Below are 25,687 nucleotides of genomic sequence, written 5' to 3' on the forward strand. Positions count from 1 at the left end.
AAAGAAGCAGTTCCATCTCTACTCAAATTGTGCAATCAAGAGTGTGGCTCGTTAAGTGGTCACTTCTGACAGGCAGTACACATACCTAATTTTTGGAACGTGATAGCTTCTGTTAATCTATTTTTTGTTCGGCTAATATTATTACATAAAATGTGTGGAACATTGAGCGCTGCGAGTGTTTGCAAAAAGATCATATCACATCACACACAGCGGGGCATCTTCGCAGAGGATGAATTTGCATTTCTGAAGGATTCCCTCGGGGGAGGCACTGAGCATAAGTTCCACACTTTCACCTGGGGGAAATTTAGCTTGTAAATCTTTCATGATCAACTTCAATTGCCGAACTGATAAATGGTAATGAATTGGGATAATTAACAGAGAGGAAACCGGTGAGCGAACCAAAATCAGTTTTTAAAAAAATATTTATCTAGTGTAATTATAGTTATACTGTAGGACTACACTTTTTTTTCCAATAGTTAATAATAACTGTTTTAATGAATTCACAGGAGAAATGAAATCAATGCCATAAACAAGAAGTGTTTACAAAAGAGCTGATTGAGCTGACTGAAATAAAAGCACATTTTTAGAAACGCACCATTGTGTTTTATTTTATTCATTTGTCAAATCAATCAGTCCGTCCTGGTGAAAATGTTTGTATTTTTGGAGTCTGGAGCACAACCCCACCAACACTCACTAAGTTGTAGACCCAGGACAGTGCAAAAAAAAAATTGCTAGTCAGTTTCAACAACTGGCACAAATTCGGATGCACAGAACACCTTATTTTGTAACAGGATGCACCAAAAAGTCGCTTATGCCTGAAATTGAACCGGAAGTCACCCATTTTGGTTTGAAGCAGTCATTTCGTAGTCAACTCCCAACCCTCCCAAATAAGCTCAGTCTGAAGCAAGTATCCTAGACGGATGGGTGCCGCTAAATAGTGAAGATTTTTTTTGCATCTATGGCGTTAAAGTATGATGATGATTTTGAGGATTTGACATGAAAAAGGGGTGTGTTCAACTGTATTTTTGGACCATTTATCACCTTTTTGATGTTGCTTAGCATTGCAAAACAGGCCAAAACAAGGTCAGCACATGGTTAAGGAATAAACAAGTTCAAACAAAGAAGGAACACTCCATTAAAACCAAGTTACCCGTTTTAATACATTTTAATATGTCTGGCCGCTGGGAAGGAGAGCCCATGGTCAAAAGAACGCTCTTCAAACGCATCTGAATAATGCACGCCGCCATTACCCGGTGCCAGTCGAGCGACTTCAGGTGAGAAAAGCCTGTGAAAGCAGTTCGTATAGTTCCTATCTTTTAATGAAGCGCACAACTTTCCTCTCACACACTGGAAACGCATTCAGAGAGTTAAGACACGTTTTATTTGGAAACATATAAATATGTAACAAGTCGCGCAGAAATCTGCCAACTCCTTTTGAAAACAATGTCTGGAAAATCTGGGATGCAGAGGCCGACAAAATGTACGAGGTGACCTCTTCACCCTGTTTCGCTGATACAACGCGAAGACGCAACTGCTTCCATTTTCTTTGCCGCCAGAAATAGACCGTGGCGTTGATATGCCGGGACGCGTGCGTCGGGCTGACACATTAGCATCACATTAGACTCAGAGCGGCTTCTCAATCACCCAAATGTCATGACCCGACATGACAAACATGGCTGATGAGGCCCCGTCGTTGCCTCGCGTCTATCATGCATGATCTCAGAAGAAGGCCCACTGGCTCGGATCTGACTGACAGCCTGCAGAACACTGCGCACTTTGTCTTTGGGTTTCAAAGGAGACATACCAGACATATTAGTACTCTGGAATGCCTGCCCACCCATCCTGTGTGAAATTATACAACCCTAATAATAGCCAGGTTTGGTTGTTACGCATTTTTCCACATTTGAAAACAGCTCCTAAGTCTTAATTGATAACAGAAGTATTAATGTAAAAACGTTTTCATCCAAATACCCCAAGGGATCAAAAATAACATCACACTTCTTAATCTTATACATAACATAACTCAATGCAGCTCTCGTGACATCAGTGTGTCTCTCATTGTACATAACCACTACCACATCGTGTTGCCTGGCCTTGATGAAAGTATGTCATTTGTTGTTTTTTTTTAAGACACCTGGTAACAACTTTAATTTGTGGAGAAATGACATTTTCTTCTTGAAAACAACATGCTGGATTATGGATTGTTATTTATTTTTTTCTGAAGATCCACTGTCTCAGTTCCATTATCGCTGAGAGATTCTCTGATTCAGTTAGCTTTTAGGAGACAAATTACTTGCCATGCAAAACAGATGTGCACCGTTCCCGACAGTTTTCGTCCATGCATCCATGGCTTGGACGGATTCTACCATGGCGCATCTCTTCCAAGGATGAAAAGCCTAATTGGACATTAATTTCCTCCATAAAAGCTGCAGTTTGGCTGGGTGCGATCTGATCATTATCGTCTAAACTACAGCCAAGGCTTTGGGAAGTAACCCACGAGGGCACGAGATGATTAACTTCCTGATAAGAATACTCATCAGTTACAATTTCCTGTTATGCGGTTTCACCGCAGTGTCATTCTGAGTACTGTGAATTGATTGAGGACACAAGAAAAGGTTGCGAGATGACGTAATAACACTCCAGGTGTGTGAAAAGGCCATCATGTCTGACATAAAATCACTGGCATCGCTTTTAAAATGGTTGGCTTTGTGACAACTGAGCTTGAGCTTGAAATATAATATATGTAAACGCTGCGGGCGCCTTTGCTGCTCAAAGTGGGGTTTGTGCTCTCAGAGGGGTTGACAGGAAATTATTCCCATTCAGGAAAACTGCCACAAGTAGGTGCGGATAAACATGTCACGTTGCAGCTCAGTGGCTGTAATTGCTGCTGCGGTAGGCTACAAGTAGTGAGCAAGTTGTTGCATCTTGTGAAATGTTACTAAGTTATTCTGGAAAATGTCACGTGCATTAAGGACATGCAGTTCCAGGTTCGTGACATTCCCTAAGTAACCTTGGAGCAAGAGCGCGGAGAATCGACCATTCCGCTAATGGAGGGGTTATTAAGCCTCAGGGGTAATTTTCCATGTAACTGTACCATCGCCCGCAGGGCAAAAGGTGGCAATCAGCGGTGTGGTGTTAATGTTTTTGTTGTACTTTGCAAACTTAAAACGATCCATAAGGACTTGCGGCACTTTGAAGTACTTCCAAAAGTCATGCAGGGGAGTATATAAAGGCCAAGGTGAGGTGACAGGCACCAGCTAGAATTCTAGGTACACCTGCACAATCTAACGTGATAAGAGTATTGAAAAAAATGTTGTCTTAGGGAAGCTCATATCTTGGTCACAACCTTGTAGTGTTGTGACGATAAAAAAAAAATTAGGCTTCGATACTATACCTGCGTAAAATACCTCGATACCGGGACTGCAACGGTACCTCGATAAAAATCTAAAATCAGCAAAAGCGGGAAAAAAAAAACTGACAAAAAAACTTCAAATAAAAAAAAAAAAAATGGGTTATTCATTCAAAATTTTAGGATCTGCTTGATAAGAAAATAACATTTTAAACATTGTTAAACAATTGGGAACATTTGCACACGTGGGGGAGTGAGAAAATATATTACACTGTTTCTTTCGACACTTGATTATTTATATTTATAGACTACATGTAAATTAAACTTGACGAAAACTAGTTCCCATTTATTTATTTACTTTTTTAAACTTCACTAGTAGAAAATGTGCATAGAGGTTTATAGTACCATTAGTGTGACATCTACCGTAATGCAGTATTGAGCAGGTTATGATCATTTTCATGGCCAGATATGCAGCTGCATAGCCTCTGTGCTTTTTGGACACAGAATTAGCCAATCATGATTTCAAGAACGGCATTTTTACTTTAAATAATGAGATTAATACCTGCGTTTATATATTTATATAAGCATAAAGTTAATAAACTCAGCCTCAGTTCAACCCAAATCTACATCAAATCTCTTTCATCTCCATTGGCAACTTTTTGTCCATGGATCCGAGATCAGTCCATTGAGCCACATCCAGATCACCATCAAAGGTTAATCAATTCGCCCTTGGGTCAAACAGCAGCAACACTCCATATTGAACCCCGTAGTTGCTAGAAATTTATTCATTACATTTTGAGGATGTCCATGTCACAAAAAATGATGCAGATTATGATCACAAGTTAATCAATTCGTCCTTTGGTGATATCAAAGCTCCAGACCAAATGTCACTGATGTGTAATTTTTATCTTTATGAGCTATGTCAGTGGTATGAAAATTATTCTGACCTACTTTGCAGATCACGGTCATAGGCTTACCACTTGTCATTTTAATCTTTTTAAATCTTACCATTTTTACATGATGTTGGGGTCATCATTTTGATCATATATATTCTAGTTTCAAGATCATAAAGAACAATTTGCATACATTTGCCCCTGAAATTGCTGTCCATCCTGTCATTATACTGTCTCTCAAAGAAACACGCTGATGTTTCCGGTGACTTTAATACCAGCGTTTTGACTTCAATGGAGGCTGAAATGGTGGCTTGTGTCAGATGAAATCTTTACGTTTGCGTTTCATAATTTTCATCATGTGTGTGTATTTAGAAGTTGTCAAGCTTCACATGTCCACGCTGTCATGCTGAAACACCAACTGACATAAAAACCTTCCAGAAATTTTAAACCGATTCACTAAACAGTCGACAGTCAGCTTGCTAACTGAAACATGTTGCTCAGTGAAGTTCCTCCATGTGATAATGAAATGCTAACATGAGCCAACAATGTCCACCGTGTCATTGTCCAGCCTGTCAGCAAGCTCTTTTGCTGTTTGCAGGTACATTGTCTGCTTGTAGTTAGTTCAATAAAAGTGTGGGAGCTTCACCAGTACACATTTCTAACATCAAAATATCTACTTAATACTAGGGCAAAACTAACATGAATTTTTAGAGGCCCGTTCCGATATTGGACAGAATAAAATTATGACAATTGATGAATCAAAACAAAAATATAATGAATAAAAGAACTTCTTATTTGGTTACAGCACTAAAGATATGAATTACAATCGGAATATTTAACAGTTTAACAACACTTCATATCCTTTACCATTTGTTTAACTTGACAACAGAAAGATAAATCGGCAGCTTTTTTTTGCCGAGAAGGCTGGCAGATGAGCGTGGACGTCACCCTGCATGTACAAGACGTGTTTTCACAGTTGACCAGGAGAGGTGCCAGCAAGTCGAGTGGGAGTGTAAAGGCTTTGACGCAAGGTCCAAACAGCTCTGATAAACAGGACATCTGCAGGGAAGGTGACAAAACGCAGCACGCACTTCAATTGGCATCTACAACGTGCTGATAAGAGGTTGCAAAGTGGCACGTATGACTCTCCAAAGCCATTGGTCCCTCAAACACAGCCATAGCCAGACGTGAAGTTGCAATAAACAACCGTGCACTTTTTTTTGCCGACAATAAATTAGTCAAATAAATAAAGCACTCGCGCAAGCGCTTGGCTGTTTCCTTGGCAGACCATTTGGGACTTGCATCAAACATGCTAAGACGTTTTCACACAACAGTGATTTATGCCTTTGCGGGTGGGAATCTAATTTGCTAGCGTGCTCTGCTTGTGGCCCCAAGTAACGGTTACACTTTTTATTTCGCCGGCGCCCACATTTCAATACACCTGAGGAGCACTAAAAATGTAATCCGTCTCTTTTGGATCAATACGGCGGTCTGAATAGCGACACTTTGGCACATGCTGCTCGCTAGTTAATAGGCCACAGTGGTTTTAAGAGGGAGAAGGACTATTCTATAACCTCATAGTCAAATTGGCGCTATGCTACACGCTTCAAATCACGTCCAAATCAAAACGGCGAGCGGGGCGACTGTGTAAAAGCAAAGTTTTGTGCGGCTTAGCCGAGTCTAATACGGCGATAATCTCTGGCAAAGGACCGTCCGCACATTTAGGACTGTGAGAAAAGAAAGATAAGTGTGGCCGGGAGGCGACGGTCTCCCGAAGCGAGGCGAGAGCGCGGATGGCGGGTGCATGATCAAAGCCTATATTTTGAAATCACTTACTTCTCCATTAGTTTGATTAATGGGTCCAGTCTCCCAGTCAGACGTAGGCAAAGGGCTTGAAAGATGATGCAATTACTGCTTTTTGAAAAGCAGACTGAAAAAGGCTTGTTTCAAAAGAAGGTTCTGCGGGGGATTGTACGGGGCGACCCGGACAGCTGACGACCACTTCTTCAACCACCCGGCTACCCCCCGAGCCACCCCCCCACCCGTCACATCCACACCGCATCAGCACCGCCCGCTGTTAGGCAGCCTGAAGCCCCATAATCCTTCTCCGTCTACAACCTCCTCAAGGAATCCCATCAGGCTTCGCGGCATGCTTGAATAGAAGCACATCATACTGTAATGCATTTGCATCAACACTCTCTCACTTGCCTCTCACAGCTTTCTTATGCGCTTACTTGGTACACCGGTACAAACTAATGACATCCTAGCGGTGATAATTATAGCTTTTTTTAATTTATTTTTTTATTGGAATTGTCAAAAAGAGATGAATTTATTGAGCCATTGCTCACCCCGCCCCCTTTTTTTTCAGGGCCAGTGGGCTTTCTGAACGAGTCTGAAGAGAAAAGGAAGCCCCATAAAGATGAATTAAATTGTGTTTTCATTCGCAGAGGCAACACTTCATCACCGAGCTGTCAAATTGCTCTAGTTTATTCAGTTCCGTTTATTCGCATTGGCATTCGGATTTCGCATTCCATACACAAGGTTGCTCATTTGTGCTTCACATCTTTAAAAATCGACACCATTCAAAGGTAATTTACAAACAGAAGAATTGAAGACATTTAAAAGCAAAGTAAAGAAATATGAAGTAGTTTACTGAAATTACTAAAAGACAAGAGTGCAAGAACAAGATTTGGGAATCAATGATTCTAGAAATGCTTTAAAATTGCTTAATCATGGTGGCTGTTTCTAAAATTGCAGTTACAACTGTAGTGACATGAGCAGCGCAGTTTTACACCACTACGGATTAGACCTTTTGCCAGGACTCGAAATGAACTTTCCAGGCGATGGCGGGCCATAATAAGGCCATTGTCCACTCTGCTATTATGAGCTTCTGTAGAAGTGGCAACGGACCACAGGGGACTTTAACACACTATAATCTGTTAGATTGAAGTTTACTGATGGCTGCACTGCACCACTGAGAGAATGAATAGAAAAGACAACAAAGTCAGCTGAATGACTGGAAAGTTGTTTTGGTTTGTATTGAAGGTCTTGCTTGTCAAAATCGCTACCAAAGTTTGCAGAAATGTGTTTGGAAAGCCGAAAGGGCAGCAAAACATTTCACTCTTGTTGCCCCTTATTTGAAATGCCAAACAATGTTTGTGATTTTTTTTTTTTTTTTTGGTTTGTTTTGTTTTGAACTCACTGGCTTTTGTAGCTGTGATTACAGTGTGCGCTCTGTCGGGGACTGTCCAAATTTTGACTGTACTGAGGCACCAAATGTCTCTTTTACGACCAGCGTGGCAGCCGGCAGACCCTTAAACTCTCACTTTTTATCATCTGCTTGCCCTGAGTTGGACGTAAAAGCACACAGATCTCAAATGCCTCGCTGGTGTTGGCCCACATGCACTGACTGCTACTACTGTAGATACAGTAGGCTTTCAGAAAAAAAAGGTGCTCCGTTTGTCTTTAAGGGTTCAGTGGCTTGTCACAGGGTTAGTACCCTCAACGGTAATACGGGGACCCTTACAATTTGTATTGTTTGTGGTACAGATTACCGATAACAAACATACAAAAACGACTGAGTAATGACCCTTTTGACACAAAAAAATACAGCGCTGCGTGCTGCGATGCATCCTGGGAGTCAATCGGAGCCGAAAAGAACGCAAATGTCTTTTTTTTCTCCTTCACAACAACCGTTGACTGTTCGTTTAAAGTGTATGAAGTGCATTAGGTTTTTTTAAACTACATTCGCAACAACAGGCAGCTCTTTTAAAAGGCTTTGATATACACACTTGTTTGTACCTTTTACATATCAAATCAAATCAAAAAGACACAGGCTTGGTCCCTTTGCCAGATTGGACCATACATGGACCTTTTTTCACCATAAGCAGTTTGTTCTTTGTACTTGAGTCCAATTGTGAACCATGAAGGATAGATCACCAAAAAACGTGGAGAACAAACATGGACTGACAGTGTTGGTTAGTGGGGCACATGGTTGCTGGACAGCCCTTGAAAAAGCACATGCTGAAATATTTTTGCAGCGCATTACAAAACTCGTGTACTTTACTAACTTGAAAAACTGGATCATTACTATTATATTGAGGCAACATATTGGAAAAGTAATTAGCATGTGTGGATGTTTCTCCTGTAACCTCAAAACATGCTTGTTGGGATAAATGAAGACTTTACATTGTATGTATAGGTGAAATTGTGTGCGAATGGTTCAGATAAAATGTTTGGTGAAGTAGCACGCGGCCTCTCGCCCAAGGCCATCCCGTACACAATGTTTTTGTAACCGTAAACAAACATTTAGAGTATGTCATCATCATAAGTCACCTATATTCTAAGTGTCCCCACTGCTGAATCACAAGACCTTGTGTAGTACACTCAGCAAGTTGCGCTAGCCAACCTTTCCTGCATCTTTGCGTCCCCGCCGTCAGTTTTGTTGTTTTCGCAATTTCCTACTTGCCACAAGGCAGCACAGTGGTGTCCGGGGTTAGCGCGTCAGCCTCACAGACAAGAGGTTCTGAGTTCAAAGCTCTTCAGCCTTCCGGTGTGTCATTTTGCATGTTCTCTTATTGCGAAGGTTTGAATCTGAATTTGGGTTTTAAAAAAGGACAGTGAGGGGAGGGGGGCTTGTCTAATGTGCACTGGGATGTCATTCCATGGTTTGGGACCAACAATAGGAGCTGACCTGAGGCATCAGTAAAGGAGGGCGTTTAGAGATTTAAAAGAAAGAAAAAAAAAAAGTGCAAGCTTTAAGTTGTCTTGAGGGAAGGCTGGCTGACTCCAAAGTGTCATAACTTAATAACAAACAACTTCCTTGGCAAATATACAACTCCCATTCGAGCCTAGTAGGCAGACTTCTCCAACAAGTCAGCAGTAGGTGCCGGTATAATTGCCTGGCAGAAGATGACATTAAAGCACGTCCTACTGTGCTCGTTAACAAATTAGCATTTACGCTGATTCTCACCAAGAGTGGTCTTTGGGGTTTACGGCAAAAAAGCAGTGAGGAATTTCTTTTCAACACTCCGCATGCAAAACAAAGCCGTTAATGGCGTTACAAAGGCTCTACTCGAGGCCCCTCAGTGGTTCTCGCGCTCCTCTCAAAACGACACATTTTCTGTGCTGAAGTGTTGTTGGCAGCCAAATAGTCTAATTGAATAATTTGGGACAAAATCCACCGTGATTACAGCGACGCGAGCGTCCCCGCTCGCCCTCCCGAACTGAATGATAAAGCGAGCATTTGTGCCCTTTGGTGGGACACGGGGGAGTGTTTTTGCTGCGCGTGAATCACTGTTGAAACTGAGCCATTAAAGCGCAGTTAGCTTTAAGCTAAATAAGTAGCTGATGAAAGAAGAGGTGGCATGATAATGACGGCTTCACTTTAGAAGGGGAGATCAGAATAAAATGGAGGAACGGTCCTTTTCATTTTCCCATCTGGTAGTCCATACAGCACCACCCACTTGCTGTATAATCAGGTTTTATTGCAACTGACTTGTTTCCACACGTACAATTGATGTATCCATACATACAATATATATATATATATATATATATATATATATATATATATATATATATATATATATATATATATATATATATATATATATATATATATATATATATAAATGTTTCAAAGGTCTGAGCATGTAACAATGGACAAGACGTCAAAAGATCTTTTGAATATGTATGTGCACACGGCAGGTAATTGATTGTACTGCATATGAATGTGTAACACTGACAAAGGGGCAAACACGATACCTGCAATGTTTATATGCTCCGCACTGGGGCTGCGCTGCATTGCAATTGAACATTTTATCAAGAGTTTTTTTTTGCATTGCGGTTTACGCAACATTCGATAAAAAAAAAAATGCTTCAGTATTTGTTTTCCAAGTGGTTGGCTTTGCAATTACCCTCGTAACTCCCTTTTATATCTTCAGATGGTATCGGAGAATAGGGAAACGTATTCAGAGACTCGGCTCCCTGACAGCATTGTGGCTTTGGTATAATTGGTATGTCACGTGATGCTGCGGGGAGACAAATATGCGTTGCGGTGAAACCGCACATGCTTGGAAAGGGACTCTTTTAGGATATTCTAATTTAACAAGAATCAACACAAAGAGGAAATGGCTAGTCAATGCACACGCAAAAAAAAAAAGAAAAATACAATTAATAAAGATACAAATTGTATAATCAAAGAGCAGTCACTCAGTAAAGCACTTATTTCCACAGAGGAAGAACAATCATGTGTGGGATAAGTGAGTGGGACAGTGAACCTCTCCTTGGGGAACGTAAAATGTCTAGGCCCGATCTATTCATTTTGGCAACAACTGGAAAAAAAAGAAAAATCACATCATTGTCTCTATACCAAACAATTTCTAAAATAACTGATCATACATGCAGTGCACATTGCTGCTTTTTATATTTCCGTCTCAGCGTCATATGCAGGGTTATAATAGTTTGGGATTTTTCATTATAACTAGCTTTTATTTTGTTTTGAATTTTAATTTGTTTTTATTGCAAAGTTGTGAGTTTTTTATTAGTTTGTTCTTTCCAAAATCCAGTCCCCCCAAAAAAACTTTTTTTCATTTCAGTTTTTAATTAATTTTTTTGCTGTATTTCTTGTCTGCGATATTATAAAAATAAAACACATCACAGTCAGTATTGTGAAGTAAAAATGTAACAAAAAATATTTAAAAAAACAACCATGCACAAATCAAATACAGGTACTGTATTTGAACGGTTCAGGGTTTACGCCGCCTCTCATTCAAAGTCATTTTGGACTAGCTCCACTTACACTAATGAGGACAAGTGCTATAGAAAACGGATGGATGGATGGATGTATGGATATGTACTTGAGCGGCTCTAAGTTGTAGGTCAACACTGTTCCACTCCAACCCTGTTGGTGGTACTAGAGGGCATTTAGAGCTAATTGGCAACTGCCAATCAAATGTAGAAGACCTGTGGAACTGTGGGGAACACATCCTGGCAATATGGTGCTTTAGTGGAGTTAATGACAACATGGCTGCATGGATAAAAATGCTCAAAGCGGTTCAATGTTCACTCAACGCTGAGTATCGTTATTATCACAAACATCAATCTGATCACCTTCCATTATCAAGGTGTTTTTTTTTTTCCCCCATGCACCCACTCTGTTTATACTGTCCAAAATTGGAGGGGATTTAACGAGCCACATTAATGAAATTAGCTCTTGTACTTTGTGAGCACAGGTTGGACAAATACTCACACAGGTTAGGGGAAAGTGAAAAAAAAAAAAAACAGTCACCTCTGTGTTATGACCATAATGACAGCCCTCATCAGTGTGCTAGTGATCACAATTCTCGGCTTGCTATTCCTGCAACGAAACGGATGTGAACACAAACACTGTCGCTATAGTTTTAAACCCCAAGCGCAACTTACATAAAAAGAACATTATTTATGAAAAGCTCTTTAACTTCAAGCCCGTTATTCATTGTAGCACAAGCAAGCGCCATCCATCAAGTTAAAAAGCTTGCCAGCTTTTAATACCAGTCTTTGGCTACAAAACAATCTCTTGATTATTCCGCCCACCCGCAGACTACGAAAAGACATTCGCTTTTATTACTTAGATCTTGTCGTTACATTCGACTGTATCTCTCCACACCTTGGATTGATTCATCATACAAAACAGTTACAATTTTCTCCATTTCCCCCCGCTCTGTGGGAATAGCACTCTTGGTGGCCCGTGGCGGATGGATGGTGTAAAAACGAGATAAAACAAACTAAAATACATCCGGGAAAAAAAAATGCCTTAAAAATGTGTTTCAAAAGTAAAACTAAAACTTCATCAACATATTCATCTAAAGCTGGGCTATGCAAACTTTTGACGTCAAGGGCCTCATTTGATTTTTAAAACGGATGTGCCAGGTCCTTTGTAGATGAGGTAAAAATTTAAATTCAAAAATCGACAGTGCGCCTTGTAATGTGGTGCACCTTATGTACATGTGGATGTCGGCTTATCAGTTTGTCCTCTTTAATTCAAATTCCTTCGTATGTTCCCATTGTCATTCTCATCTGCATCTAATTGCTATCAGGCATTTATATGTTTTCGTCATACTGGAACTAGGGCTACTTCCTTCTTCTGTGTCTAAGAACCCTGGAAAAGTAGTCGTACTAGCCTAATGCTACAGTCAACTGGCGTTTCTGAGTGCGCGTTTCTAATGTTACAATATGGGACAATATCATTGCGGTCTATGGGACCGAGAGGCAAGCGTAAAGTTAAATTCTTTCCTATTTACTTTAACATTCACGTTTCTCATTCTCTCTGCATCCAATCACTAGCAGGCGTTTATTTTCGTCATACCAGATTTAGAATTATTTCCTGCTTTTGTGTCTAAGAATCATGGGAAATGCAAGTTAAAGCTGCCGTGACCGAGCAAAAAAGGCTGGATAATGGTGAGTGCATTAACTTGTTTACAGCTGTTTTACTGTCAGCCAAGATAGCATTTAGCATTAGCCAAGTAATAACACAACTACCACTCACCAGATTGGGTAGTTCACATTATTTTTTTCATCTGTCAGATGATCCCCGCCTCCGCGAAGCAACCCCGTGTAGTTGCATGACAAACAAAAGTAAGTCCACTTTGAGAACCAATGCACTCAACTATCGTGCCGCTCGCACTTTTTTCCGTGCTACTAAAAACTGCATCAGGACAAAGGTGATACTTAGAGTGCACTCATTTCTGATGTCACCATGTATGTTTCAAGGGCCGAGAACCGCACAAACACAACCGAACCAACGCTAGGGGAATATCACGGAGAGGCTAAAGAGAAACGGAGACAATGACAAAAGCGGGGCGAGGTTAACGAAGAGTAAAGACAAGGGCAGAAAGATAGTAAAGAGAGAAAGAGGGAGCCATTAGGACGTGGGGGGGAAAAAAAAAACCACACGGAGGAAATGTCCTGAAAAGAGGACAGAAGGGGAAAGAGAAACAATGAAAGGGGGGAGACTGAGGGAGGGTACGTGGGCCCGAAGAGGATGAGATGTAGGACAATGATAGATCATCTTCTGGCAGCCTCAATTTGTCATGCTGTTATTGGGAGGGAAATGGAATTGGGGTGCGGCGGGGAGAGTGCCAGGGTCCAGAGGTGGCGGCGTCAAGGCGGGAGGGAGCAACGGGAGGCAGACGCTTGGACAGATAAACTCGACACACCTCTCCACCTCTTGGCCGAAACGTCACGGCGGTCTGATGAAGTCCCGGGAACGCGGTCCCCCTGCGCTGACTCGTCATGCTTTTGCAGCGGACAGGCAACAGTGCGCCATCATATTTACAAGCAGGGCTGGGAGGGTTACTTTAAAAATGTCGTCCAATACTAGTTACTCGTTACCTGTTGAGAACTGTAGTCAGAAGGGCTGAACAATTAATCAAGTTCAAATGAATCATCATCGCAATGTAGTAGAATGCAATTTTCAAATCGCAAAAGCTGAAATTTGGGAAAAACAAAAAGAACTACAGATGCGAGCAGCTATTGTTTAAAAAGAAGCGCTTGGGAAGAGGGTATAAAATAAAATAGTGTATCAAATCGCAATATTGAGAGGGGAAAAAAATTGCAATTAGATTATTTTTCAAAATCGTAGTCAGTATGTAATCCAAGAACCATAATATTGAAGTAACATAACTTGATGACTTCCAATTACTTTTGAATTACTGCAATACTAAATATGCTCATGAAGACAAACAACAAAATATAATATTAACGTCACAGTCTAAGTTCTTTAAATTAAGGTTTAATTGTCACTACAAGTCACATTTTCATTAATTGTAATTGGACAAAATAATTTGTCAGTTGATTGGATGTGATGATGCACAATCAGTAAAGTCTTCTCTTTGACCCCCCCAAAAAAGCTGAATGTTGTCTTTGCCTATATAAGTCATTTATCATTGCCTTGTGCCTTATCTTGCACTTTAAACTCAGCGATTTTAACTGCTGACGTCTGCCTTCTTGGACTATTTTATATAATGAGTACATTTTATGTGAGTACAGTTTTTGGCTACTCTAATCACCTCTGATTTGTGATATTATTGATATCTTATTATGTCAAAATGACACCGTCAAATAGTAGTAAGACTTGCGCACAGTGCTGTACCCGGGAATCACAATCAAAAAAACGTTTAAATCAATCAACATATTTGACGATTAGACCCAGAATCAACTGTTGCTTTGCGAGCGACTGTAATTACTATGACCACTGATACCATGTCAAAATGCTAACATTTGCATTAGCCCTATGTCTTCTTGACCAAACGCGACTTTGAGGATTTAATTAATGACTCCGCAAACTCCTGTCAAGAAGATGCAACAGGAGAAGCGCACTCTGCGGGCGTCGCTGCACAAACAGCTGGGCAGCCCCGATAAAAAGAAAGGCCAAGTCTGGTTGGAATATAAACACGTGAAGCAACGTTGCCTTGCAAGAGAAAAATCACATTTTCCTTTCTGCTTTGCCGTCAGTTAAATATCTATTTGTTCCAATTTGAAGAGCAAAACATTTTATGGTAGACAATTTTATGAAGCCACCTTCATATGGACCGTCATATTTCTGAGTGCTATTGTTCCGCCATCACTTTTGTGGAAAAGGAAAATAAAGTTCTTTATGAAGGTGTTTATCTGTTGTTCAAGGTAGGGGGGAAAAAGTCTTTCAAGTTTAAGGTGAGCCCAATCAATATTGTCTTTTCACTCATTTTGTGTCTAGAAAGACAACATCAATCGCTTTTCATAAATCTTACTGTCTTAGGCTGGATTTACAGTGCACATGGCTCAAGTGACACAATTCCCATTTTTGGCTCTCAAGTAGCACACTTGGGCCATGGCAGTGTAATTAAAACAAAAACCCGTATGGAATCGGGTATCTCCAGTTGGGATAAAAGGCGTCTTCCAAATGTGGATAAAGATCCGATATGTCTCGATATCTGCCAGTGCGTGCGAGTGAAACGTAAACACAAAGATCAGATGCATCCCGTCCATGCAAGCTTGACATCACTCAAAAACATCGAGTGGAGACGTGTACACGCCTGTATGCTTATGCAACTCAAATAAACATTAAAAAAAAGACCTGCTGTATATCTAAACTACAGAAAAGAAGAGGGGTGTCCATCATTAAATAAGGGAAATAATTGGCGACGGCAGTGTTGCAACGAGGTGGGGGTGGGGGTGTAAACCTTGGCCAACTAAACAGTATGTCATTTTTATATGATAGTCTAACAATCAAACCACAAATGCAATATTTATCACAAAAATATGCACACCACAATATCACAATAACTATAACCGTCTGGACATAAGAAATGCATGCAATATTGATGGAAACTGTATGTATACAAACACAGATTAATTTCTGTACATTCTTACATACAGTGGATATAAAAAGTGAAGACACCCCTGTTGAAATATCAGGTTATTGCGATATTAAAAAACATTTTCAAACATGCACTTGGGGGATTTTGTTGGGGTCAAATGAAACCAGGTTAAACTATTTGGCCATAATTCCTAAAAGATATGCTTGGTGCAAACACGACACTGCTTATCATTAAAACAACAACAACAAAAACATGCCAACAATGAGGCATGGTGGAACTGAGACCTTAGTCTAAGTGAAGGGAATTGTCAACAATATTACAAGTCAGTGTTAGCACAAAAACTTCAGGCTTCTGCTATAAAGCAATATGTGTCAAAAAAAAAAGCCTAATAGAACAGCTGAACTTTATTTTGGGTTAATCAGAGATGCTTTAAATGGTGGAAGGCGGTAATTTAAAATGAGTTTGAATGTGATTGGTAAATTCTTAACAGGCACATGTTAGACATCAGGGTGTGCACACTCGTGCAACCACATTATTTCAGTCGTTTGTTTAGGTTATTTAGGTCACAATTATGGTGGGAAAAAGTTTTGAAATGATTTATCTTGACCATTTATTTCATATCGCCAAAAATCTGCTTTTGCTTTTTGGTTGCTGTTCTTTCTTGCAAGAATAATACATCACCTTTAAGCTTGTTCAGGACTCCTCGATGTTATTTAAATCATTTCGAGCAGAAAACTTGAGCAAACATAAATTTCAAAGTTTACATCGAAGTATCCAATCCAATTTCAAATAGGATGGAGGAGGGGAAGTGTGTTTTTGCCAAGTCACCGTGCCCCCTCTCTGTCAGGTTAATGAGTCATGCTGCCTTTGGCCTGCTTCAGTCCACCCAAAGTGGGAAGAAGAGAGGGCCAATACACCTGTGAAGCACGCTGGGGTATTTTTAGCTTGCAAAAAGCAGAGCGTCAGATAAGGGCTGGTGACGTTTGATGTTTTTTACGCCACAGGAGTAACAGTGACAAAAATTCCAATGGCGTCAGGAAGGCTGGAAATGAAGCCGGTCCGGGTTTTAAGGGGGCGTATTAGCTGCGGAAAGACGCTGCGGCTGGGGGGAAAAAAAAACAATGCTTCCTCGATCCACGCCGTGCTTTGATAACGTCCCGGTTCATCAGATAGTAACGAGTAATAATAAGTCCACTGAAGCAGGACAGAACACAAATCAAAGACTTTTGTCTGACTTTGTCCTGGGAGTGTCCGGCCCAGGTCATGTAGCAAAGTTAAGTGGCTACAACGGTCCATTTTTCTACATTAGGGCTTTCCGCCTGCTCACTGACAACGAGGCACGTTACTAAAAGGAAAGCTGCTGTTGAGAGCTGCATATGTCACGTGTTGTGTAAGTGACGAGTGGTGCTCTTTTTTTCGTTGCATCACAATTTATTGCTGGGTGTGTGTGTGTGTGTGTGTGTGTGTGTGTGCAGTCGTTTTAAAAGCTGGCAGGTCAGGGGCAGCAAATTCCCCGAACTCGAGAAAGCCATCATGGCCATCTTGTTTCCTGAATGATAATACGCGGGCCAACCACAGTTGCTTTTTAAAGAGCCATCCACAAGCAGTCGTAACACTAAAACGAAAGACTGCTTGGAATCAGAAAAGAAATCATTAAATGCAAGCACCACGGGCGGTTCGTCCCTAATCACAAATTTTAAGACTCGTGTCGTGACTAAAAGGTGGGTTTTTAAATTCAGTCACTGCGTCCAAGAAATTCTGTTTAAAGTATAGCATGAAGTGGTCAGTTTTTCCTGTACAACCTCTAAAACTGAAGTGCAATACATTTTTTCTCACTGGCTCATTTCACTTTCGATGATGGTACAACATGGAAACTACTAAAGACTATCTATTTTATTATTATTATTATGTATTTTTATTTGTTTCCAAAAAGTTATTTTTTCAGATTTTGTGCTTTGGTCGATAATCCAAAAATCCTTTAATATCGTTCAATCTTTTGTACTTTGACGTAGCTGAAGTGGGAAACTGGATAAAATACACCAGATTGGATGCTTCTTCCAGAGCATCGCCGTCTATTTAGCTCAACCAATCCAAGGACAAAAAAATGCTGTTTTATTATACCTTATTATAATCAGGTTAAATTTTTTTTTTTTTTTTTAAAACAACAAAAAAGAAACATCCATGTCTGTGTGTCACGGACATCTAAAAATAGCCTGGACTAACAGTGTCCACTCATGGATGAAGTCAGAGGGCAGCCATCTTGCGTTGCCACTGTTTTCCCTGCAAACACTCTTATCAGTGTGTGTTTTATTACTCCAGGATACCTGTATAGAGTCATGAGAGCCTCGCAAAGAAGACACTTTACTGGTTTCATTAGGTTAGGTTTACATTTCACAGCGACAGCCTCCTATCGCTGCTGTGCAAATAGCAGCAATTTGCATTTTTTTTCCCTGATGGACTTTCATTTCATTGTTCATGGCTTGGAACTTTTGACAAAATGATGCAGACGAATCTTTGAGTAGCACTTGAAGATATACCTTATGAGAGAAAATCTATCATCACACTCTTACTGATGAAATACAGAAAATAATGTGAAAACACTGCGGAGAAATCAGTCTGTATTCAAGTAAGGCGCACTTAGGGAGCGGCAATTCAAGATGGCAGCTAGTGACTTCAGCTCTCGCGACGGCAAGTAGGCGGCATTCCGCATCCAGGTTAATTTTAGTTTTTGCTGTGTGTGTGACTGTCGGGCTTGTCAAGGCCTTGAGCATATTTACATGGCAACACATAAAGCTGAAATCTGATTGGATTGCAAAAAAAACCAAAAAACTACATTTACCAAGAACCTTAACGTTACGAGATTACCTAATGTGCTTATATTTTTATCTATCAGGCCAGAAATTTTGGACACATAGAGAATTTAATTTAATATGGCGGGGGAAGTGGATAAATGCTGGTCTCACATTGTTGTACTGAAGAGCCTGCTAAAGGAGTTTACAATCAGTACAGTCTAATATTTTCTTAGTGATTGCATGTCTCAATCCCTTGAAGAGAAATACGGCTGGGACAACGGCAGGCCCAGTTGGCCAAGATGGCCCATAAAGTCACATTTTGAGAAACGAGCGCTAGCCGCAGTGCTCAATAAAAGGCGAAAGGAAGTTAAACAGCAGCAGGCTGCTTTCATCCTTCCAGCAAAGGCCAACCTACTGTACGTCTGCCCTTGATACATTGAACAAACTGTTCAGTCTTATCACCGGCCACAACATTAGGTACACCTGCTTGATCATACGCCGGCCAAAATGGGAATTGTAGGGGGGATTGTGACTGAGCCCAGCCATGAATATTGGCGTTCGATATCAGGATGGCAGCAAAGCACTTGTTTTCTTTTCAACAAGGCTGTGGTCCGACTAAGTAAAGCTCCTCCCCTCAGTTCAACATAGTTGCTTGGCATACATAAGCTTGGCTTAAGCGGAAAATCAGCAAATGTTTTTTCAGTGCACGACTGATGATAGGTTTCTTGGGGGAAGAAAAAAAACAAATCTGTGAATAGTGCATTCAAGCGCGGTTCCAAACCACAAGAATAGCTGAGGTCTAATGTATTCATTTAACAAAAGAATGAAACAAGGTTTCACTCAAGTACTTCGATATTTGTTGTGATAGTAAACAAACGCCGAAAGGTTCAGTATTTCCTCCCGAGTGACAACACATTTGAGTCACGGATCTTTAGTTGAATGATATTTAAAAATTGCAATAATGACACACAATCATGCATCTTGGCTCTTTCGGCGCATATGAAACAACTGTCAATGCCGACTTTTACTGGCACACTGAGAAAACTGTGCTTTTAACTGTCACAGTGGTACACATAATCAACTTAAAAAATATCAAGTGTAAATGTATAATTTGTATTTCTTAAACACAACGGAAGCAGCTTTCACACCTATGGCGAGGTAACGGGGGGAGTGAGAGCTGTCAAAAATCTTAATTGGATCTTTTCACGACGACAGGAGTTTATTCAAACGTGCTATTTGCTAAAGAAGTCGGGTGGGTCGGGCTCGAATTATGCTCAGTCTTTTCATCCTTCAGCACAAACTCTCTCCAGTCTCTTTAGATCATCAATCTTTTAGATAATAATAAATCAAGAAAATAAATTACTTAAAGAGGGGAGTCAATCCAAATGTTTTTTTCTTTTCAAGAATATGATCTATGCAGGCCCACTAGTTGAAACAAGGCATTCTGGTTAATATTGCATTTGTGGAATATGGGTTAAGCAGCAAAATTCACCCGTTTTCAGCCATCTCAGGGGGCGGCCATTTTGTCACTTTTGTCGACTGAAAATGGCATCACAGTTGCTGAGGGTTCAGGTAATGACGAATCACAGCTCTCCTGATTTCTGAAGCTGAGCCTTCTGTCAGGCAACAGAAGTGACAAAATGGCCGCCCCCTCAGATGGCTAAAAATAGGTGGGAAAAAATGTGTTGACTTCCCTTTTAATGAACAACATAACAAAAACACATCCTTAAACAATTACTGTATTTTTGTACAGTAAACCCTAATCCATCACAGGGTGTTGGTTTTGCGGTATCACTTTTTTGCAGATTTTTTTTGTTGTGTTTTTTATTCTTTCCTCCCGTTACTTTGGATGTAATTAGACTATCGAATGAACACAGGAAGTATAACATCTCAGCCAAGTTTTTACTGAATATTACTGAATGCCAAATTCTCTTTGATCCTGCTTTTTATGCCTACAGGAAAGTGCTGTAAATGCTATTAAAACATGCATAGGGAGTACTTAAATAGCTTCTTTCAATATTGTGGATTTTACTTATTTGGGGTCTACTGTATTGGTGTTGTTTTCATCATATTACTGTAGCACTTGAAATGACTACTGTATAGAATAGCCATTTAGTCAAATGTTCAGTATATTTTACTAATATGGTTTGCTATTCCCTTCCGTATTTCAATCTGATTTGTGCAACACCTCAAATTTGCCTAAAGCATCATAATGGTTGCTGGTGAAAATATGAATAACAATCATTTTTGTGTTTCCCCCAAAGAGCTACAGTATATAGCTGGGAGCAGCTCACTTGCATGCTAATTAAGGAGTGACTTTGGTATCTCGTAAAACTGTCTTTTTTTTTTTTTTTTTTTTGCACCTACAGTAAGTGCTAAGTGATTTTACAAAGGCTGGCTATTACCAGCCAAGGACGCGGAAACACGGTCGTAGAGCTTGAAAATGCCACTTTGCCGCCCCCCGGCAGAGGCTGGCGTGACTCGGCAGAGAGGTCGCCTCGCATGAGGGGCGCACAGAGGCGTCAGGTGTCAAGGAGCGAGGCGAGAAGGAACTGACACCAGACGCCACACCCCCTCTTGGGCGATGTGAGAGGAAAGGCGATGTGGCAAGTGTCTGGCTGGCTGGGCCCCGCCACAAGAGGCGAGGAGCCCGTGCATCCAAACATGAGACGACGTGAGCATCGTGAGGACAAAAAGGGCGAGGAAAGAAAGACATGGAAGGATGATGTCATGCTAATCATGAGGGTTAAGCACTTCAAATCGGAGGGGTCTGGGCCAAAGTCTGCCTAGAGAAAAACATGGCTTTCTTCAGCCTGATGCATTGTGGGACATAGACGAGTGCCCTTGACGAGGATTAGGCGCGTATAAGCAACGAATGAAAATTGAGGAGAGTACGTAAAAGGGATGTGATGGAGCTGAAAAATCAGAAGAGAGCTCATCGCTACAAATCAACCTCAAACAAAAACAACACTTATTTGTTTTTATCAAACCTTTATATACATCCCGATTTTCATTTGCAATCCTGACCTGGCAGTAGACAGGAGAAAAAAAGACAAAGTCAAATAAACGCAAATGCAAATACAGGCGTGAAGCTGTGACAAAAACGAGGTCTGCTCAGTGACGCCAACTGTGAGACTTTTCGGACCCCTTTACCATTCTATTATAATAAAGTGACCAGCGACTTGTTTATCCCTCTGCATCCAGACTACAAATAGATGGCACTCGCGCACAGCCACCCTGGCTAATATACCCATATTTCCAAAGTGAGGGAAACAAATAGAAAGCATCTGTCGCATTTTCACTCGTGGATGCAGCACTTCATCACCAAACCGCTGAACTACACTTCAGCGAGTACTCAAAAATACTCCCTCTTCTCTATTGTTCTTAATTACAGCTTGTCCAACCTAAGTCAATTCTGGATATTAGAAGCTAAAGCCGATATCACCGTTAGCTTATGCTTATTTGCGTTAAATTTGCCTATTAGCTTTAACATGGTAGTGCTTCTGTGTACGCTTGAAAATGATGGATCTTCCACCAGCCTAGTCTTGCCGCTAAGTCATGCGGGGCGGTGCGGTGCAGAGTGGGTGTGGCTTAACGCACATGAGCAAAAATGTGAGGTCACAATGCAGAACGGCTTGCTTACGTCCACCGAATATGCCCGTATAATTTCACACTTGATAGGCAGGCAGGCCCTCCAGAGACCCAACTGTTTGTATACAAGTAATTAAAAAAGTCGCTTTTCAGTAATATGTCCTCTTTAAGGCTGTCGCTGTGTGTCATCTGTAATTAATTTTGGATAAGAAGCAACCCAGCAACTTTCTCTTCCTGCGCTCAGGGCATCATCAACATCATTGCCATTCCTCACTCAAATATCCGCACCCTTGATACCCCTCCCAACATGTCTCAGGTGAGCCCTCTGACAACAGGTATTAATGAAGCTCAGATGGATTATCAAAGCCGGGACCACGTCGAATGATTCAACGTATTCACAGAAGCGTTCGGGAGCTGGCACCTGAACGTGACGCGGGGGCTTATGAGCCAGGAAGCCTCGTATGAATTATAAGTGGGAAGATAAAGAATGTTAACGGGGCAGATTAAACACAACTTTGGGAGAGAAAGAACACACACAAAAAGACTTCAGGGCGCTGAGTGAAAAAGCAAAGTCTGTGTAGTGCAAGCAAAACTCAAAGTCAGGTCATTAATAAAAGTAGTACGTGTGTTCACACACTGAGTGATGTCTTTGTAAGGGCTTCACTTCCATATTTATGTAGCAGGATTCACAAGTCAGCTTTTTTGATGGACTCCCCCCCCCCCTCACTGGGCTACTTGATAGACAGGACACATGCTAGGAAAACTACAAACATGGCTGACTTGTTCAGCCCTACTTTTGCCACCAAAAGCCGATGTGTGAACATCATTTTAAAAAGTTTTTTTGCGTGAGATTTTTTTTGTATTTATTCATGAAAGTCAATCCTACAAAGCCTTGTGACAACCGGGATGAGACGTATTCTATCAAAATGTCACATTTGAGGGACGTGCGTGAAACCTACATGTATGCTTATATGTCTACAGCTATTTGCGTTCCAACAGAAGTCGGGACACATATTGCATGCTGTCTTGCAAAGCTGTCGCACCCCTGACACATTCTGTCAGAATGATCCTGTGTGGGGGCTCCTGAGATGAAAGTATACAATAAATAAGCTTCAAATGCAAAAAGAAGAAATGTGAACAGATGTCTGAGAGAATGCATGTGCGTGTGCGTGTGTTTGTGGTCACAGTCACCTTCTGTAGCTGCAAAAAGAACAGGTACCAGTATACTGGTACCTTGACTTACGCATTTGGTGACCAAACTGAAATTTTTTGAAATTCAGTTAATCCGTTCCAGCTCACCAAAATGTGTTTTTTTGTTTTAATGTGATTTAATAAAGAAAAAATTGCACTGTATTGTATGAAAACTAGGGATGTTCTATAATACTTGTTTCATACTGATACCAGTATGAGTATTCACTCTTTGAATGCTCATCGATACTGAGCACAGATACCTCTGGTACTTTTGATGTAGCCTGTAAAATTTCATTTAAAGTGGAAGTCAACTCAAATAAGATTTTAGACTTTAAAAGCATTAAGTTGAGTAAGACTGTTGCAAATCATTTTGTCGACTCAGACCTATTGCCCATTGACATCGCCAAAAGTTTTCGTTATTCTTCTGTCTCCACTTTGCATGTTCCATATGATTTAAGACTGGGAATGGACATGCCTAAAGTTCAACTGTCTAAAGTTGTTTACATGGGAAAAAAAACGATGCTGAAATCGATGACTCCTCCACTGTGGTGGTCTTTCACTTGTTCTCAGATACTCATGTATGAATACTCTATAGGGTTTAAGTCTGGAAATTGCCTTTTATCGTCTTTCCAAGACTTTTGCTCATCTGAAAAAAATTGTTTTGTTACAAATATTGCCAAATTTACTTATTTTTATTTTAGTTGTATATCAGCTCTAAATGTAAAGAAAAAAAAGGGCTGCTCTTCTGTCCCATATTCATCTCTTGACATCATACCCAAATATTTCTACAAAAAACTTGAAGGAAATGGTTTCAGTGTTCTCATACTTGGAGGGATTCTAGTTCTGTGAAAAATCGCTTTAAATACCTTAAAAAGACAGCATGTTTCATCTGCAATCTGCCTGCTAAGGTGACGTGAAAAGTTACTGGTTACAGTTTCTGGAGCATTGTCTCTGACAGAAGCCGAACTCATCACTGACAATGCATCCTACCTGGTGGATGAACACCTGCGCTCCTCGGGGGCTCATGAGCAGCACGGCCCGCCGCAGAGTGTCCCGGTAGCGGTTGAGTTCCTCGGTGCGCAGCGTGTTGAAGAGATCGTTGAAGACCCGGCTGACATTGCGGTCCACCCTCTGCAGGGACACGTCCAGACCCAGTCGAGAGGCCTGGTCCATGAAGGTCTGTAAACCGCGGATATCTGCCGGGGAGAGATGAGAATAACCTTTACGATTTGATCCTGGTGGCCATAGAAATCTTTTTATCAAGCTACCATGGGCAAAACAGGATGGATATGACAAAACGTGGGGGGATTGACAAACGTGACTGACCGTGATTGCCTGGCCAGATTTTTGAATCGTCAAAAAAAAAAAAAATGCGGATGAGGGACCTAGTGGGTCAATAGAACGTTCCACCACCTCCGAAGCACAATGGCATTTACGCAAACCAGGAAGTAGCATGCTAACTATGAAACCAAAAACCATCAAACACAAACGTGACGCTCCACGGATTTTACGACCTCGGCGAAGTTGGCAGATGTCCGCGCTGGACTGTATGACATCGTAGTTGTAAGAGCTTGCACAATACAGTACTGCATAGTAAACATTTCATGTGTGTCATAAGCCTCCCTCTCCGTTTTTACAAGGCTCCTCCATCGCTTTTCCCTCTCGTCAAGCCCTGCTACTTTTACTCATTAAATGTCACTTATTCTCATTTTCAGAAGTGAATCAATAAGATAGAGAAAGTGCATTTGTGATTTCAGAGGTCGGCAGATAAATGCTTACTGCTGCTCTCCATGGAGACGGCGTCCCGGCAGTGATGTGTTTAAGATGTCAGCGAGAAATGTAATTTTCACCCTCCCACAAGGGCTTCGCTTTCATCTTTTTTTCAGGGTAGTTCACTGTGCCTCTTGAAATATGAGAAGATGCCACTTTGAAAGCAAATAATATTAAAATGAAATGAAAGCTGTGCATAATGAATCATGCCGTTAGATACCTTTGCACAGTTTTAGGAGTGGCCCCAAGGCAGATTTCACTCTCAAAACCAAAGTGTGACAGAATACAACAAGTGTCCCTTTTTGTGTTCCCTCCAGTTAGCAGGAGATGAGACTTCAGGTGGTTGCAGTAATAATAAAGTTCTCCAAGGGCCATGGTACATTAATCATGTATTTTTATTAAATTCAATTGTGCTTGATTGCACTCTTTATAATCCTCGCTGGGTAAATTTGATGGTATGAAAAATACTCTATGATTTTCTTATGAGTATTCATGAGTCAAAAGAGACATTATTTGGACAATTTAAACCGGCTTCCAGATTTTAATAAAGGGTCCCTGCCATGCTTTAAAAATAAAGATTTACAGCACACTTAATATCCACTTGCAGGTGAAGGCGATAGGTCATAGAAAAGAAGAAAAAAAGTGGGTGTTATTAAAAATGTGACTGTTTTCCCTCTGTGAGGCAGAACCTTTATCGCCAGGCGGCCAAATTACACTCATCAATTGTGTAGCGGATCTGCGTATGTGAATAACGAATGGTGA

The 25,687-nt window shown here is 40.8% G+C and overlaps 1 protein-coding gene across 4 annotated transcripts in view; it reads right to left on the reverse strand.

Moving 5' to 3' along the window:
* grid1a (glutamate receptor, ionotropic, delta 1a) overlaps positions 1–25,687 on the reverse strand; it is a 287,874-nt gene that overhangs the window by 56,909 nt on the left and 205,278 nt on the right. For all 4 annotated transcript variants that reach the window (XM_086045122.1, XM_086045124.1, XM_086045125.1 and 1 more), the window contains one exon: positions 24,146–24,351. In XM_086045122.1, coding sequence (XP_085901248.1) covers positions 24,146–24,351 — 206 coding nt within the window. The remainder of the gene's footprint in view (positions 1–24,145; positions 24,352–25,687) is intronic.

The sequence above is a fragment of the Filicampus tigris genome, chromosome 11 (genome assembly GCF_054856515.1).
Source record: "Filicampus tigris isolate MCC_2025a chromosome 11, RoL_Ftig_1.0, whole genome shotgun sequence".
Classification (NCBI taxonomy): domain Eukaryota; kingdom Metazoa; phylum Chordata; class Actinopteri; order Syngnathiformes; family Syngnathidae; genus Filicampus; species Filicampus tigris.